We start from the raw sequence: 20,039 nt of genomic DNA on the forward strand, positions 1-20,039 counted from the left end.
GGGTGAAAGATCTGAACAGTAAACTTTGCCACAAAGCTCGTCTTCACCATCTGAGGGTACATTTACACAACACGACTGCAGGGTTGTGCCCACCACAATAGACATTGAGAGGGACAAGTCCCCTCTAATATTTAGAAATGGTTTGTCCCCCTGAATATTTGTTATTGCAGTGATCTACTGCACTCCATTATGCAATGCTCTGTTTCTTGTTTGGATGGCAAAAAGGTTTAAAAGTTACATATTAAAGAAGTTCATTTCCAAAACAAAAATTTACAGATAATATACTCACCCCTTATTCATCTAAGATGTTCGTGTCTTTCTTTCTTCAGTCGTAAAAAAATTACGCTTCTTGAGGAAAGCATTTCAGAAATGTTCTCCATATAGTGGACTTCTATGGTGAGTTTGAACTTCCAAAATGTAGTTTAAATGCAGCTTCAGAGGGCTCTAAACGATCCCAGCTGAGGAAGAAGGGTCTTATCTAGCAAAGCAATCGTTTTTTTTTTTTTTTTAATTACAATTTCTATACTTTTTAACCTCAAATGCTCCGGGTCCAAACCCCAATTAATTTCACTTGAGAATACTATTTCAGCAGCCGTATATGTGCACTGTTTATTCATATTAAACACTTAAGTCAAACGTTTTCAAATTTGCGGTGTGCACTACAGTCTCCGTTCATTTATTTGTATTTATATTTTCATTGTGTGGCTATCTGGGATTTCGTTATGGAGTTAAAAGGGTAGGATTATATTTTTTGGTAGTATTATGTCACATTGTGAGTGTATAATTAGTACCGTTTGTTGTTTTCTCATGTCACCTGATAGAGTGTTTGGACCCGGGAATCATGGAAGAGGTGACGCTTGATGTCAGACTTAACAAGTGCATTGGGCTACTTTAAAGTCAAAATTTATGTTTTTTTGGCTTTTAGTATTAATATGTTAGCCTTAAAAGAGGGGTTCACTTCCAGAACAAACATTTACAAATAATTGACTCACCCCTTTGTCATCCAAGATATTTATGTCTTTTTTTCTTCAGTCGATTTGAAATTATGTTTCTTGAGGAAAACATTTCAGGAATGTTCTCCATATAGTGGACTTCAGTGGTGCCCCCAAGTTTAAACCTTTAAAACACAGTTTAAATTCAGCTTCAAAGGGCTCTAAATGATCTTAGCCGAGGAAGAAGGGTCTTGTCTAGCGAAACGTATTTTCTGTATGCTAAAGGCATGTATTTGGAATGATTTAGATATGCTTTTTGTTGGGGCAAATGAAATCTAGATTTGCGCTGTGTCATGCGGACCACCGCAGCGTGCACATAGTCTCTTCTGGTCCAAAGACACAATAACACAGAGCAGATCATATGTGCAAGTTCACAAACATATCAGACCAATTTGAATTCTACACAGAATGCTATATTTTATAGCAATATGGATGAGATTGTGGCTATCACACGCTTTCAAATGTGGCTTTACCGAGCTGTGAAATAAACGTAACACTATTGGCTATTTTAAAAAGGGGGCGGGGCTGCTTGATATATCCCACCCTGTCTTCCTGTTTCACTTGAAATTACACAAACACATGGAATACGTTGAAAACGGGTTGTTTTTCATTTACACAGGTTGAAGCAACATGATATTTAACCCCTGGAATGTGAATTTTACCAGGGGAACCCCACCAGAAAATGTGCAATTTTACCCTTGGGGAATGAGATTTTTACAGTGGGACCCCTCCGAAGTGCGATTGGGCTAGTTTTGGGCTAAAAGTTTGAGTCACGATTGGGCAGGTTTTGCTGTGAAAACCTGGCAACCCTGGTCTGGCCAGTAGCTGGTGATGTCACTTTGTGAAAAAAAAAACTCTATATGCATTTTTGTGGTTTACAGTGAGGCAATAACAGTATAATTTTCCAAAACTTGCTCTTTGAAACCCGTTTTCAAAAGTTTGCATTTTCTGGCTCCCAAAACACTGTTGTCGTGCAAATGAACAGCCAAAATGCATAAAAAGTTTTCCATTTTTAGTAGAAAACAATGTCGTGTAAGCACCCCTTTTCTTTTTATTGGACAACTTTGTTTCCAGCCCAATGACAAAATATATGTGAACCAATCCTGTAAATTTACATTGAAATGGGGCCTGAGCCATATCTAAGACTATCCTAGAGACTTCAGGGTGGGCTCTTAATTTTGTCCAGTAAGCAACCAGACAGAACATCCTGTACAGCAATGGGTTGAAACCCAATTAATACACACTGGCAACCACTAATTGCATTCTGGCATTTCTTCCAGAGTGTACAATTCCATTTCTTTTCATGTGCAAGTGTCACTTAAGATGAGAACACACTACCTTTGAAATCATGCATCAGTTTTTTTGCCTTTATATCTTGTTGCACTTCTTAATGAACGTTAATGGGCTTTGAACTATCTAAAGAGCAATTAGGCCAGCAATAATGTGACTAGCTGTAGTTAACAAACTCAGCAGTGTGCCATTGGGCTCAAGATGTGTTGCTTATATGAAACAAGTGGCAAGAAAATCAAGAAGTGATATATCAGACTAACCAAAGAACTAGACGGTTTTGCAAACAACTTACAATTAATGTTGTGCAGATATTGCACAAAAAAGTTTAACAATTGACGTAGGAGTAGTTTTACTTAAGAATGATTTTAAGATTTGAACAGAAATTCAATAATTCATGTAAGAATTGCTTTTTGGTTTATACAAAAATTCAAGTTTACATTAAAAAAAAAAAATCTTACGATTTACATATAAATTCAACAACTTGTGTAAAAATGGTTCTAGGATTTACACAGAAATTCAGTGATTCATATAAAAATGCTTTAAGATTTACACAGAAATTCAACATTTTACATAAGAATGGCTTTATGACAAAAATTATATAATTATAATGTCCTGTTTTTCGAATGATTTAGTTTGAGACATTTTATGCAAAAATGGTTTTAAAACAAACATTTAATTGTATATAGGAATAGTTTCCTGTAGAACTGTTTACTCAGACATTCAACACTTTACGTAAGAACGGTTTTAAGATCAATTTACCAAAAAAAAATCTACAATTTAATGGAACAGCTTCACATACAATTAATATAGAAATTCAACAGTTTGACAGTTTATGTAAGAAGTGTTTTTAAGAATGCAGTTTTTAATAAGTGAGGTTCCATGCATGAAAGTTTCTGCAAATGTACTGAGTTCATGAATATTTAATGAGCCAAGCAAGTTTATGATTGGCTGTCACTGTGAAACAGTGCATGGTCATATTTTACTGCTGCATAATTTCTCATCTCATACCTTTGACTAGGGCTTCAGAACATGCTCCAAAGCTGTTCTAACCCCTTTCCACATCACAAGTGTGAAATGTTGTTCAACTCACTATTTAAAAAGATGTTAAACCAGATAAGCCTATAGTGTGAAAAGCTGTTTTGACATATTGCTGTTTTGGTAATGCATCAGGAGAAATCAAATGTAGACATAATGCGCAAGATATCAGAGGTGTTAGGAAGATTTCATTAAGTTAATTCAAACGTTAAATAGTTCCACGTTAAATAAGTAAAATATAAAACGAGAGACTGAAAGGCAGCGTGGTGCCCACTTCTGCCAAGAAATTTGATCAGCTCAGCGTGCATGTGTGTCTCTTCTGACGCTGAAGATGATGATGTTAGGTTGAAGCAGTATTCACATGGTCTACCCCACCCTCACTCTGCTGTCAGACAGGAAACAAGGGGGTTTGTCTTGGGGAACATCGCCTCTCTCTGTCACCCCTGCCGAAACACGAGCATCAGGAGGCTTGTGGACCATCGCGTGGATGATGCGCGCACCTTGGAGACGTCCAGCGCGTCCATGAGGAAAGGATGGAGACATGGCAAGCGCAATTCTCCATATCTTGACGCCAATGAATTAAAACACTACTTATGTTTCGTTCTCAAGAGCTTTGAAGACAGCTGGATCCTTTCGTTAAGAGAAGCGCGGTGAGTGAAAATTGCTCAGTTTGATGCGCAATACAGAGACGCATTTGCGCTGGGGATATTTGCAGAAGGGGAAAAATAACTATGACGCGTTTTGAACGCTGCATGTGCTTTTTTTGCGCAACAGTGTTTAAAATTCTCAATAATTTAATTTTGTCGAGTAAAGTATTTTAAGCTGCGTGCAGAATTTGAAGTTAGTGTATTTGCACGAAAGTGCATGCAAATTAATGCAAAATAATAATAATACAAGCATGCTTGATAGATCGTTTGCGGGTGAAATAGTATCACATTTTCTATTCATTTTCTAAATGTACATTTTCTACTCCAAATCTCCTCTCTGCTTTATGTACTGTTGTTTGCATTGATAACAGATGCATAATATCTAGCATTTTGGCAGGAGATTTATTGGAGAAACCAGAGACATCTCAGGTTCATGTTTGGTTCAAAGGCTGTGCCCTTTGCAAACCTCCAATAAATCATCCTTTCTTAAGCAAGATTTTTCACGTCTCCTCACGGTGTGCATTGAAGGCAATATGCCAATATGATTCAGAATGGCCGTATCATATAATATGACATTTTTACGAGTTATGAGGTTAGAGCATAATAGGTGGGCTTTCATTAAGAGGATATTGTTGATATTGTTGCCCCCTGGTGGGGCTTTTGGGTGTTGCCAATGTCATTTGCTTTCAATCGGGGAAAAAAAACCAGAACATTTTTTTTTTTTTTTTTTTTTTTGGTTATGTGATGGACTAAAAAATAGTCCATTAAACAGTATTTTGACTAGTAGACAAAGAAATGGATCCATCATGATACATCTTGTTTTATGTTATATGCAAAAGCAGTTTATATTATGTAATAATGCTAAAATTTTAATTGGAGTTTGATAATTCAAACTCAACCATTTCTCCATTTCTTCCGTCCCCGTTACATAATTTCTTCCCATCACACTGAATCAAATTCTGCTTATCTGAGCAGGCGCTACAGCACTTAAATATAGAAATTGCTTTACACATGGGGCGGCAGTAGAGAGAGACAGACAGGGAGAGCAGCAAGAAAGGAGAGCATTGATGCAGCGAGTTATGAATTATGTAAGATTTTCTTCTGCGTTTCTGTGAAACCACAGTACAAGCTTGAATTGACAAAAAAAAATGCTTTTGATGTTTTCTGTTAAAAATAGACTCCTCCTCACAACGTGTCCATCTTAATCTGTTTAGTTTGCCCAAAAATGAAGATTCTGACATTATGTACTCATACTCATGTCGTTCCAAACCCATATGTGGTTATTTTTCCACAAAACACAAAAAAGGGATTTTAACATGTCTTTATGCAGATTCAATGGTGACCGACATTTAAGTTGTTATTTACTGACAGCCCTGTTGGGAAAAAAAAAAACAGCATATGCTAGTTTGGTATGTTTTGAAGCATGGCAGCTGGTTTGAGCTGGTTTAAGCTGCTGAGGACAAAACAGCTAAAACCAGCCTTAGCTGTTTTGTCCTCAGCAGGAAAGGACCAGCTTAAACCAGCTCAAACCAGCTGCCATGCTTCAAAACATACCTAACCAGCATATGCTGTTTCTTTGGTCATCCAGCCTGGTCTTAGCTGGTCAGCAGGCTGGTTTTAGAGGGGTTTTGGCCACTTACTTAGCTGTTCAGGCTGGTCTTAGCTGGTCAGGCTGGGAGACCAGCTGGAACAACCATCTAAAGCCAACTTGACCAGCCTAGCCAGGCTGGGAGAACAGCTAAAACCAGCTACTTCCAGCTTAAACCAGCTAAGACCAGACAACCAGCTTAGTTGGTCATGAGGTGGTTCAAGCTGGTTGTGAGCAGGAGCTAGTTGCTTAGGACCGTCTTAGGACCAGCTTAAACCAGCTCATGACCAACTAAAGACTCAAACCAGCTGCCATGCTTCAAAACATACCTTTTTAACATGGGAATGCTGCCTTCTGCTGATTTGTTAACCTGTGAACTGCACTGAACAGATCAATGAGTCACTTAGTAGAGTTCAATCATCTTTTTTAATCAGCAGATCATGAGAATCAAGCTGAACCAGCTGATTCTGCCCTCACAAACTGAACTGAATCGACTGGACTGATCCAGTTCACAAGTTGTTCTCAAGTTCTCACTGACTTTGTGATTCATAGTGGCTCATAGCTCCCTGCAGAGGAAGATTTTAAGCAAACAATGACTAATTTTAGTCTATTCTAATATCAGATGGCTTGGGAAAACTTGGAATAGAGTGTAGAAGTAATATAGACTACTTTCATGATGCTTTTTTTTCTTTTGAAGTTTGATCCATCAAAAAAGTCAGTATGAAATGAAAATTCATTGTAAATGCATGTTATAGAGTTTGTGAACAATTCATCTACTGTACGTACAGTATGATGGCATTTTTATTTAATTGTTATTTTTAAAACTAAAATGTCAGCTTCTTTATGGTGACATATACCAGACTTCTCCAATCATTTAGTCTTAGCTTAAACTCCACCTCTCCATTATAAACCATAAATTGATTTTAAAAGGATAGTTCCCCCAAACATAAAAATTCTGTCAATAATGACTCACCCTCATGTCGTTCCAAACCCTTAAGACTTCTGTTCATCTTCGAAACACAAATTCAGATATTTCTGATGAAACCTGAGAGATTTTTGACCCTGCATAGAAAGCAAAGCAACTGACACTTCAAGGCCCATAAAAGTAGTAAAGGAGAAGTCAACTTCCAAAACAAAGATTCACATATAATGTACTCACCCCCTTGTCATCCAAGATGGTCATGTCTTTCTTTCTTCAGTCGTAAAGAAATTATGTTTTTGAGGAAAACATTTCAGCATTTTTCTCCATATAATGGACTGATATGGTGTCCCAATTTTGAACTTCCAAAATGCAGTTTAAATGCGGCTTCAAACGATTCAAAATGCAGTTGTAAACGATCCCAGCTGAGGAAGAAGGGTCTTATCCAGCGAAACGATCGGTTATTTTCATAAAAGTAGTCAAATTTATATACTTTTTAATGTCAAACGCTCATCTTGTCTTGCTCTGCCTGGACTCTGTTTTATTCCGGTTCATGACAGTTAGGGTATGTCGAAAAACTCCCATCTCATGTTCTCCCTCAACTTCAAAATCGTCCTATATCGCTGTTTTACCTTATTTAGTATTGTTTGATCTTCTTTGAATGTTCACTTTGCAAAGACTGGGTCGGTACTTCTGCAGTGATGTAAGATGATTTTGAAATGATTTTTGAAGTTGAGGGAGAAAATATGATTGGAGTTTTTCAACATGTCCTAACTGTCTTGAGTCAGAATACACAGAGTTCAGGGAGAGTAAGGCAAGATAAGCGTTTGAGATGAAAAAGTATTTAAATTGTATTTTTTATACGAAAATAACCGATGTTTTCGCTAGATAAGACACTTCTTTCTCGGCTGGGATCTTTTACAACTGCATTTGGGATCGTTTGAAGACGCATTTAAACTGCATTTTGGAGGTTCAAAATTGGGGCACCATATCAGTCCATTATATGGAGAAAAATGCTGAAATGTTTTCCTCAAAAAGCATAATTTCTTTACGACTGAAGAAAGAAAGACATGAACACCTTGGATGACAAGGGGGTGAGTACATTATATGCGAAAAGAAAACAATGTTTTATTAAAACATCTTAATTTGTGTTCTGAAGATGAAAAAAGGTCTTACGGGTTTGGAATGACAGGAGGGTGAGTAATTAATGACAGAATTTTCATTGTTGGGTGAACTATCCCGTGCAATGGCCACATCTTAAAACCCAATAAACAACCATCCCCACCATACATTTTTTATTTTTTCCAGTAATCCCTTACTCTTAGATGTACATCACAATATGGGGAAAAAATTGACTTCTGTTGCATTGCAAATTTATGACTGTTCATGTTGTACAGACAAAAAACAGCATCTGAGTTTGGAATGACATGAAAATGAATAAATAATAGGGGCTTTCGCACCAGAGGAAGGTTTCATAGTTCCTTTAGCTATTGGCGGAAGTACCCACTTTTTGGCACAGAAACTGGGAACAATTTTAATTATAGGGACACCTTTTCTGGTGACTAAATAAGCTCTTACTTTAGAATACGGTCTAACCCGGTACAATAAGAACTACCAGTGACATAAGTGTACACTGATTGGCCAAACCAGAAGTCCAGGCAGTCCTCCAGTTGTTGATATTGTTAAATGCCGTGCTTAAATGACACCGTTGTCAGCCGCGTACATCACTTCAGAGTTCCTACTAGTGGTGCGAATGCAATCAAGAAAATGGCTTTAGAGGAAAATGTAGTTTTCTTGAGACCACCCTAGTGGCTAGATCATATAACTCAATTCCTACCCGGTGTGAAAGCCCCTAACTAGATAATGTTCATTTTACAGTCGTGCTCCAGAATCATCATCTATTTTCACATACTGACATGTGTTTACACCATCAGTTAATTCCATGATGTTTGTGTGTTTCACAGCTCTTCTGTAGCTGATCAAAATGGATCCGTCCCCCACGAGGCAGCAGTACGGCTCCAAAAAGCGGGTTAAAATCCACCCCAACACCGTCACGGTGAAGTACGCCACGCATTTCCCCCAGCCGGGCGATGAGGGATACGATGACGCTCCATCCTTTGAGGACTTCGGCTCGTTCATGGACAACAACCCGAGCAAGAGACTGGTGTCAGAGAGCAGCCAAGGCAGGACTTTATTCGGCACTATGGATACTCGTCCCAAGGCTGACCAGAAAGATAAAGGAGTGGGCGGTCAGCTGGCGAGCTTCGGCGAGGCCTCGGTCCTGGCTTCGCGGGTCACCTGGGGGGCCCTTTTTGGAGCGGCCATCGCACACGGTTGCGTGGCCCTCATTACACGCCTAGCGGCTGACCGCTCCAAAGTGCCATCGTTAGAGCTCATCTTCATCCGCTCGGTGATCCAAGTGTTGTCCATACTGGTGGTCCTTTACTACAAAGAAGCTCCCTTTGGGCCGAAAGGGTATCGACTGCGTTTGTTCTTCTATGGGGTTTGCAATGTCATCTCTATCACGTGTGCATACACGTCCTTCGCAATCGTTCCACCTAGTAATGGCACCATCATGTGGCGGGCAACCACCACGGTTTTCAGCGCCGTTCTGGCTTTCTTGCTTCTAGATGAACGCCTCGGTTACACAGATGTAGTGACAGTCGTAGGTAGCCTCTTCGGCCTGTGTCTCGTCATGATCCCCAACATCGCCGACGAGGAAAAGTCTCCTTTGGGATTCTGGAAGGAAGCCTTCGGCTACACAATGACTGTAATGGCGGGTCTAACTGCCGCCCTGTCTATGATTGTGTACCGGGCCATCAAAGAGCGTGTCAGCATGTGGACGGCGCTCTTCACCTTCGGCTGGACGGGAACCGTATGGGGGGCGTCCACTATGTTCATCATGCAAGAGCCCATTATTCCCTTGGATGGTGAGACGTGGGGCTATCTAATGGGAATCTGCATTTGCTCCACCGTGGCATTCCTGGGCGTCTACTACGCCCTCAACAAGTTCCACCCGGCTCTGGTCAGCACCGTGCAGCATCTGGAGATCGTGGTGGCCATGTTTCTTCAGCTCATCGTGCTACGAATGATCCCGTCCGTGTACGACGTTTTCGGAGCGCTGGTTATCATGGTCAGCGTGTTCGTCCTCACGGGGCTCAAGCTTTACAGGGTGGGTCGGGCCATCCGACAAGATTATCAAGAGATACTGGACTCGCCAATCAAATGAGAGCATCGATGTGTGTGTACTCGAGCGCATGAGGGGGCATGTATATGTGCGTGTGTGTGCAGTGTTTCCCAGCCCCCTTCTCTTACAAATGTGCAATCACTGAATGTCTGGATCTTCTGCATTTGTTTCGAATCGTGTCGTTGGAAGAGTGCCATTGGTGTAACGTCTTTGCTAACTGTTGATGTGTGAAAATAAAAACAGTGATCCATAGTGCCCCCCTCTGATAGCATTGATTTTTTCTCGTGCCACAGAAGCAGTAGACTAAATCTATGAACAGATCGGATACTCTTACAGATAAATCAGAATGCAGTATTGCAGTTTCACACACTAAACACTGTACACACACACACACACATATGTATGTGTGTGTGTGTGTGTGTGTGTGTGTGTACAGTTGCAGTCAAAAGTTTACATACACCTTTCAGATTCTGCATTCACATAAAATGTTTACGTATAGTCCACAAGAAAAATTACCCTATTCTAAAGTTTACGTACACTTGATTATTAATACTGTGTTGTTACCTGAATGATCCACAGCTGTGTTTTTTTTTTTTGTTTTGTTTTTTTTAGTGATAGTTGTTCATGAGTCCCTTGTTCGTCCTGGACAGTTAAACTGTTCTCCAGAAAAATCCTTTAGGTCCCACAAATTCTCTGTTTTTTCTGCATTTTTGTGTATTTGAACCCTTTCCACCAATGATTGTGTGATTTTGAGATCCATCTTTTCACACTGAGGACAACTGAGGAATTCATATGCATCTATTGCAGAAGGTTCAAACACTCACTGACGTCCAAAAGGAAACACAATGCATTAAGAGCCAGGGGTATAAACTTTTGAACATAATCAAGATTTTTTGCCTAAATATCTTTTTTTTTTTCATTTAGTACTGCCTTTCAGAAGCTACCACAGATACTTACATGTTTCCCAGAAGACAAAATAAGTTAAATTTATAAGTTTTAATTTACATTCAAAATGTTTTCACCACGGGGCTCTTAATGAATCGTTTTTCCTTCTGAAGCATCAGTGAGCGTTTGAACTTCTGTTATAGTTGCATATGAGTCCCTCAGTTGTCCTCAGTGTGAAAAGATGGATCTCAAAATCATACAGTCATTGTTGGAAAGGGTTCAAACACACAAATATGCTGAAAAACCAAAGAATTTGTAGGACATGAAGGGTTTTGAAGAACAGCAGGCAGTTCAGGACAAACAAGCGACTCATGAACAACTATCACTAAAAAAAAAACCAAAAAAAAAAACCACACAGCTGTGGACCATTTAGGTAACAACGCAGTATTAAGATCAACTGTATGTCAACTTTTGAACTGGGTAATTTTTAACATAACATGAAATAACATGCATTTTGTATGATCTCTCTTATTTTGGTAAAATAATTACCATTTTGCAGATTCGCCAAGGTGTATGTAAACTTTTGACTCCAACTGTTTCAATTGTATAATACATTTATAATATTTTTGAGCCAATATTTCACTGTATAAAAAATGTTCTAGCTTCAAACTAATTTGCACTAAAATATTGTGTTTCATTGGAAGGAGAATCCTTTTCTCCTCTCTTTAAGATTCCCTATTATTTTAATATCAAAATACGCACAATCATATGCATTTTATTTAGCATTTAGCTTTTTTTTCCTGCCCATTTCCTACCTGCTCTTCAGGTCATGACCCACCTGTCAAGAACGACTAATCTCTAATCTAAGGTCGTAAGGTAAGGTTAGACTCATTCATATTTATGTGGGCTGTATATCTAAAGAGAACAAAAACCCTGTTGTAAAAATGTTGTAAATTAACTTGTATTGATTTTCGTCCATTCTGTCTCGGTATGCCAAGGCGATCGATACAATCCCTGCCTGAGCAATGGAAGGATTTGTGCTTGGAATTAGGCATCACTGAATTTTTTTAAATTCTCATCATACTTGAAAGAAAACCACCTTTGCATAAGATTACACAACCACAAATTATCTATTATAGGCACAGAAGAAGTGTCTTCCAATTCAGTTCTGAAAGTTTTCTGTGACCCTATTCAACTCACTCATCATTTATGTTGATAAATATCTGGTAAACCATTATCAGTCTAGTACATTGGTCATGCACACACTCTTGGGGATGGTGGTTCGAATCTGTTTGGATTCCCCATCTCTTGCTTCCTATATGAAGGAATTAAAGAGTCTGTAAATAATATACATAATAGCCTATATATAAATGTCATTGTGCTGATGTGGTGGAATCTTACCCACGCGCTCTGCTGTTTCCCAGCCTCATTTCAGTGGTATTTAATTTAATTCTCTTTTGTTTATACCCTGCCACAAAGGTTATATTTAAGATCAAAGTAATCATTGTTTCCCTCAGCATATGAAAGCTGTGGTCATGATGAATCGCTGCTCGGTTTGTTGGCAAGGCCTAGAGATATTTTTGTAATAAATCTTTTAAATGGCAGTGCATGAGATTTCCCCAGTGCTCCACAAGGTGGCACTTCGGAGGCTTTGGAGACATTTTTTTCTTAAAGGATGTTCAATCAAGAATGATGTCATTGTTTAGTCAGCCTCACATTGTTTCATACCTGTATTTTTCCCCCCCTGTGGAATACAAAAGGGTAATTTGAAGAATAAAAATGAATGCGGCTCTAAAAAGGATAAAAAGGACACATAAAAATAGTGAGATTTGTGCACTATATTTAAAGCTATTGTATATCTATTTAAAGGGATAGTTCATCCAAAAATGAAAATGTGATGTTTATCTGTTTACCCCCAGGACATCCAAGATGCAGGTGATTTTGTTTCTTCAGTAGAACACAAACAAAGATTTTTAACTTGCAGCCTGTCAGTCATATAATGGCAGTCAATGGCTACCAAATCTTTGAGAGTAAAAAAAAACATACATAAACAAAACCAAATTATACCCTGCGACTCGTGATGATACACTGATGTCCTAAGACATGAAACGATCGGTTTGTGCGAGAAACTGAACAGTATTTATATCATTTTTTTTAAAAGTCTTCGTTTGTGGTCTACTGAAGAAACAAAGTCACCTACATCTTGGCTGTTCTGGGGGTAAGTAGATCAACATCACATTTTCATTTTTGGGTGAACTATCCCTTTAAGACCTGGAATATATTGCACAGTCACATGAACTACTTTTACTGTGTTTTAGTTAATTTATGGACTGTCTTTGCTGTATTAAATTTTTTTTAAAGAATGTTGTGTTCCACAAAAACAAAAATATCTGTATATGGCTTTGGAACAACATGAGCATTTATAAAAGAAGAGAAATAACAGAAAGTCTATTTGTTAAAGGGATAGTTTAGCTAAAATGAAAATCTGCTGAAAATACTCACCCTCAGGCCATCCAAGATAAGTTTGTTTCTTCATCAGAGCAGATTTGGAGAAATTTAGCATCACTTGCTCACCAGTGGATCCTGTGCAGTGAATGGGTGCCGTCAGAATGAGAGTCTGAATAAAAACATCACAATAATCATTTTACAACAATTAATATTTAAGGCATTTTCCGGCTAAAGTACATGTCCACTGTCCATAATAATGCTTTATTCAATGTAAAAGTTATCTTGTCTGAATTAGGAGAGAAATATGCTCAGATCAATCACTGTTTATAAGCTAAAACAGTACAAAAACAGCTCTAAACAAATATTTGGGTAGATTTTGATATGAGAGAAAAACAGGTGATGGATGTTTTCATTGGAGAAAGTGTTATTGTGAATTACGGACTTGCATTTTATCAAGAAGCAAAGGTTTAAAGTTTAAAAACGTCTTAATGGATTTGTTTCTTACAAACATGCAGCTTTTCATTTCACAAGATGTTCACTGATGGACTGGAGTTGATTGCTTGTGGATTACTGTGATGTTTTTATCAGCTGTTTGGACTCTCATTCTGACGGCACCCATTCACATCCATTGGTGAGTGATGGAATGCTACATTTCTCCAAATGTTCCCATGAAATATGAACACGTGTACAGTTGCTATCCAATCAGTTTAAATGTTCTTTTTTTCCTCCTCCAGGTGATGAATTCATATGCTTGAATACACTGACTAAAATAACATTACAATTTCATGTCTAAATCAGAGAACTCAGAGCACCGATTCCCTCTCAGTGTAGTGAGGGATATTGAAAGTGTGGGGATGCTGGATTCTCAGGGTGTAGACCGTGTTCATGAGGCTCTGGGATTAGAGACAGGAGAAGGCAGGGGTGGTACAGGACACGTACAGTAAAGTCCATCTGTTAGGACAGGAAACAGATTGCATCCTGCAGCGTGTTGTGCACCCATCTAATGGCTCTATCAGCCATGCGTGAGGGACTTTGAATACGGTCATATCAATGTAACTCATTCAGGTGTGTTAAGAGATAAGATAATAGTAAATTTAGAAGATTAGGCAAAATTCACACAGTGCATTTTATCATCTTATGTTGTTATCATTTGGTCCAGAAGTTTAAGATCACTGCTTTTGTTTCCCTAATTGAATGCAAACATTTAGATTATTTACGTTTTTGATAATGTTTAATTATATTGCCAATATAAAAAACTAAAAAATATGTCTCTCTTTTGTTTTAGTGACAGCAGCACTTAAACTGACATGAACTTACATTTTTTAAACCCTGATGAAAACATGATCAGCGTGGCAAAAAATGTAAAATATTAAAATATATTAATTTAAATATTTAAATATTTCTCTTGGTTTTTAGCCATAGCATTTTCTTTAAAAGTCTTCAAAAATACATATTTTTCATACAAATAAAATATAAACAAACAAATATCCATGTGATTTCGGACATTTGGACTGCATTGTATCATGGATAACAGAAATCTCCTACTGGTAATACAATGCAATATAATAAAATTTAATATAAAAAATACAGATATTATTAACAATATTATGATTAACATATGATCATGTAAGATATAATAATATAATATAAAAGATTATTATGAAAATTGTAAATTGCGAAACTGACCCACTGCCAAAACTCCACATTGCCCCGTGTAATATTTAGCTACTTTCGGGACGAGCCCAGCGTATACAGTTGATGGACGTGCGCACTGACCAATGAGCAGAGAGATCGTTCTTGGCTAACCAATGGGTAAACGAGTAAGCTGTAGTCAACCCCGCCTCCTTCAGCAGGTTAGATAGCGCAGCAGTTCTTTGAGTACAACGGCAGTTCTCACGCTGGATACATAGAAAACCTTTCCCGTGAAACCATCAGCGAATATGTAGCTAAAAATCACGCCTGTGATCTAAATAGTGCTGATCATCGAGTGTGAGCTGGATACACGGGAGTCAGGGGTGCACATCGGATCACTGAAGGGTAAGACGACAGATATTTATGAGAGTTTATGCTCTGATTGTATCGTATAGAACTAAAGCAATAAATCCGATGGCTGTTCTAGGTAGAAATAATTATCTTTATAACGGAAGACACAAAAGAAGAAGGAAACAATCATAGAGATGTGTTACAGATAAATCAGTGTGATTGTTAAAGAATTGGGTAAAGGCTGTGGTCAGGCCTCAGATTGCTGTGATTTCAGGACTAATTGCATTGCATTACATTCACAACGTTAGATATATATATAAAAATGTTGGAAAGTGGCTTGAGAAATGATTCGTATTAAAACACGAATCTGCACAAACAGCTAATGTTTGTTTTCAACAGGCCTTTAAGGCATTTGCATTGAAATCTCAGAGCACAATGCAGTGCTGTTAGCCTTACAGGGGTCTTTGTTAAAATAAAAGGCTGTTTTATTTGCTCTAAACTGCAGATATCGCTATTCCATCATTGTCCATGAGATATGATTATGGTTTTTGATTGTGACATCTGTTTAGATGGGATTTCCTCACTGGTATGTGATTAAAGATCATGTTGATGTATTATGCAACAGTTATCAAGACAACACTAAGTAGACAGAAACAACAACTTGATTTAGTTGCTGTACACTTAGTTAGTATCTAAATGTTGGTTTGTGATCTGATGGGTCATTTCAGGGTGGAATTGGTCTGTATAAATCAGCTGTTTTCTGTTGAATGTCATGGTACATTACTTAATGTATTTTCATTATTTTCACATCGAACTGTGAGTTACAGTCAAATTCGTGTGAGATTTCTCAGCAAACGCAGAAGTGTCATTTAGTTGAAAATAGCACATTCCACAAATAAGGTACATTTTAGTGTCTCATGTGGTTGATCTAACACTAAATTAATACTGAAAAGTAGAAATTAATACATTGAAATAAAAGTAGATTCTTGTGCTTGTGTTTCTAGTGTTATTAAGGTGGGACAGCCTGACCTCTTATGTTATGAAAACATATTTTCCTTATTAATTTTATTTTTTCCACTTCAAACATCCAAGCTTTCTTAAATCAAGATATGAGTAGCAAGCCTAAAACGAGACAAAAATGTCTGCTAGTGCATTGAGGAAAAATATTTTTTTATTTATTTTTATTTATTTATTTTAAGCGTTTTTTTTTTTTTTTTTTTTCCAGAAAGCAATAATAATAATCAAAATTAATAAATAATTTAGCGTCTCATGTAAATTAATCTTGATTTGTGTATATTTATATTGGAAAACAGGTAAGAATACACTGTTTTGCAAGAGGCTGGCTTCTCCCACCTCATATTCCTTTTATTATGAATGCTAAGAAATATGTGTTTATTTTAATTTATTCAGGTGGACAATAACAGGTTTCATTCCAATGTCTATATATTTTAGGACTCATTCAGGTATTGATTGTAATTGTCAGGCTCAACCATTTCACCCTATTATTAAGTTATTATAAGAATAAATGCTAAATCATAATTTAGTCTCGATACACAACCCTGTTATCCATTCTGTTGTATTTAAAATGCATTAGAAAAAACTTTAAACAAATTTTATTGCAAAATCTCGCAAGGCAGGGTTTTAAATTGTATTTATACATCACAAATATTGGTAAAATGGTTCTGTAAAAGTGTAAACCATAGAAAATTAGCCCTTTGTGACTCTGGACCACAAAACCAGTCTTAAGTAGCGAGGGTATATTTGTCGTAATAGCCAAAATACATTGTATGGGTCAAAATTATCGATTTTTCTTTTATGCCAAAAATCATCATATTAAGTAAAGATCTTGTTCCATGAAGATATTTTGTAAATTTCCTACAGTAAATATATCAAAACTTAATTTCTGGTTAGTAATATGCATTGCTAAGAACTGCATTTGGACAACTTTATAGGTGATTTTCTCAGTATTTTGATTTTTCAGGCCCTCAGATTCCAGATTTTCAAATAGTCTTATCTCGGCCAAATACTGTCCTATCCTAACATCAATACGTCAGTGGAAAGTTTATTTATTCAGCTTTCAGATGATCTATAAATTGTGACCCAAAAAACTGACTCTTATGACTGTTTTGGTGGTCCAGGGTCACATTTGTTAAAAACGAAACCAAAATAGTTGAATTTAACAGTTTCAGGGCTCATTTGTACCTTAAACTTGGCACTTTACATGCAATAATGTCACATTGTGTAGAATGTAGAGTAGGGATGTGCTATTCTAAGAAATTATTTTTGCCTGACGATGATCAAAACAATGCATTGAAGTCATGTCTACAGATCAGAATATCCCAGAAACTTGATCTTTGTTTTAGAAACCACCCATAACACCCTGGCAGCCACATTGCGACACGTTAAAAACCAGGACACCTTAGCAACCGCATAGAAACACCCTTACAAACACCCTGACAAACACCCACAACCCCCATAACTTTACACATGCATTTCCAAAATTTCTTTGTAATTTGTGACAGGATATGTTTTTTCCAGTCGATCACATGTGTTTCTGTGGCATGTTGGGTGCGGTGCGGTGCATTGCCCTGCAGAAATCTGCACACACATCACCTCCTGTCAGGTGGTACGTCCAGCTTTTTATTGTCTTATTTTCATTTTTCACACACGTATTCATACACACCTGGTCCAGCCAGTGACTCAGCTGCCAATATGGCCCTTTCTGTGGTTTGGTGTTTATCTGGTGGCACTGAGTAAGGCCTGTATGACTGAGCTTGACATTATCTGAATTACAGGGATGAACAGTCATAACTACTGTTATTTGATTCTCTACTGTCGTCTTATTACAGTAACCCAGTATTCAGCGTCTGGGAGATGGCTGAGATACAGTAGCGTTGCTTTTTTTTTGCTTTTTCCATGACCTCACAGTTGTGTGTATGAGTGTTTTGGGGCCCCGGGGCCTGTTGCAGCTGGTGAGTTTCTGTAATTATTGTCACACTGACAGCTCTCTCCACAGCCTCTCATTAAGTTAAAAAGAGAGAGAGCGAGCTAGAGAGCAAACTCAAATGAATGAGCGAGAGACATTTTGTCTGGGGCCCCGGATCCCGCTGAGCAGAGGGGCCCGGGATCAAGGAGAAAGGGTTGGGAAAATGGTGAAAGCAGCTATTTATATTTTGCCATTTCCTCCGTGAGGGGAGAGTCCCCCTGTGCGCGGGATTCACAGAAATTGGACGGTGTATCTGCGGTCTGCGGGGACCCGTCTCTTTTCTTCACCCCACCGTCCCCGAACGTGCCTGTGGAAGCACAGCGGTCCCATTCAGTCCTCGTGACCCCCCGCTCTCAGAGCAGCACCTGCTGTTCAGGCGCCTGCAGTGACGTGGCATTGATTTGCCGCACGCGTCTGTCTTTCACTGCTTTTGTCAGTGCAGTCGGCCAAAAGCTACTGCAGTATTACGTTTCTGGGACTTTAAGTTTGCTGAGACTGTGCTCGGCCTTAAATATGGTTTTATTGTGATTCGTTGTTTCTTTTTTTCTATACAGAACATTTGCTGTTTGAATGCTAATGACTGTGTTTAAATGTATATACATTTTTATATATGTATTATTTATTATATGTTATGCATTATCTATATATTTTAATATCTTAAATTATTATATCTTAATGTTTTTTTATACACCCTATTTTCTGAATGCATAATTTGATCTTGTGACTGATTCATCCTTCAGTATGTTTCTTTTTTTCTTAAATATTTTAAACTAGGGCTGTTTAACCATGAATCGCAATTAATTACATCCAAAATAAAAATGTTTGTTTACATAATGTATGTCTGTGTACTGTGTATATTTATTATGAATATGAAAATACACACACATACATGTATATATTTAAGAAAAAATTTTGTTTATGTATCATAAATATGTATATATAATACAAATTGTATGAATGTACATATAAATACATGTAAATATTTTTCTTTCTTTTTTTTTAATATACATAACAAATATACACAGTATACACATGTATTATGTAAACAAAAACTTTTACTTTGGATCCGATTAATCGTGATTAATCATTTAACAGTACTTTAATAACAGTAATAAACAGGATTGTTTCCCCAACCTTTTTAAAAATGTCAAAATTAATATATTAAAATTAATGTAATTGTAATAATGTAATAATATATATATATATATATATATATATATATATATATATATATATATATATATATATATATAATTTTTTTTTTTTTAAGAAATTAATACTTTTATTCACCAAGGATGTATTAAGTTAATAATTAAAAGTTTATTAAAAGTTAATAATAAATAATTTACATTGTTATAAAATATTTATATTTTGAATAAACACTGTACTTTTTAAACTTGTTATTCATGAAAGAATCCTGAAAAAAGAAAAATCACAGGTTCCAACAAATATTTGGCAGCACAACTGTTGATATTATCCAACATTGATCATTCTAATAATAAATCCGCATATTAGAATGATTTCTGAAGGATCATGTGACACTTAAGACTGGAGTAACAGCTGATAAAAATTCAGCTTTTCATCACAGGAATAAATTCTATTTTAAAGTATGTTAAAATAAAAAACATTATTTTATATTGTAAAAACATTTTGCAATATTACTGTTTTTTTTCTATATTTTTAATCAAATAAATGCAGCCTTGATGAGCATAAGAGACTTCTTTAAAGACTATTACAAGTCTTACTGACCCCAAACTTTTGAACGGTAGTGTGTATATATGTGTATATATATATGTATATGTATATGTATATGTGTGTGTGTATATATATATATATATATAAATAAATAAGTAATAAATATATATATATATATATATATATATATATATATATATATATATATATATATATATATATATATATATATATATATATATATATATATATATATATATATATATATATATATATATATATATATATATATATATATGAGTCTTTCCACCATTTCTGTTTTTCTTTCTTATTTCTGGACTCTGTTTTAATGGTCAAATTAAATATTAGTAATCAAAAAACATG

At 36.7% G+C, this 20,039-nt stretch overlaps 2 protein-coding genes across 2 annotated transcripts in view; both read left to right on the plus strand.

Moving 5' to 3' along the window:
* Window positions 1-3,614: 3,614 nt before the first annotated feature.
* Window positions 3,615-9,913, plus strand: slc35g2b (solute carrier family 35 member G2b). The gene is made up of 2 exons (XM_051097780.1): window positions 3,615-3,967; window positions 8,436-9,913. The coding sequence occupies exon 2, from the start codon at window positions 8,456-8,458 to the stop codon at window positions 9,698-9,700; it is 1,245 nt and encodes a 414-aa protein (XP_050953737.1). The 5' UTR covers window positions 3,615-3,967; window positions 8,436-8,455; the 3' UTR covers window positions 9,701-9,913.
* Window positions 9,914-14,859: 4,946 nt separating this feature from the next.
* Window positions 14,860-20,039, plus strand: part of nck1b (NCK adaptor protein 1b) — a 55,695-nt gene continuing 50,515 nt past the window's right edge. Inside the window, exon 1 of the mRNA XM_051097784.1 lies at window positions 14,860-15,028. The gene's annotated coding sequence lies outside the window, so the exon portion shown is untranslated. The remainder of the gene's footprint in view (window positions 15,029-20,039) is intronic.

Source organism: Labeo rohita, chromosome 24, assembly GCF_022985175.1.
Source record: "Labeo rohita strain BAU-BD-2019 chromosome 24, IGBB_LRoh.1.0, whole genome shotgun sequence".
NCBI classification, from domain to species: domain Eukaryota; kingdom Metazoa; phylum Chordata; class Actinopteri; order Cypriniformes; family Cyprinidae; genus Labeo; species Labeo rohita.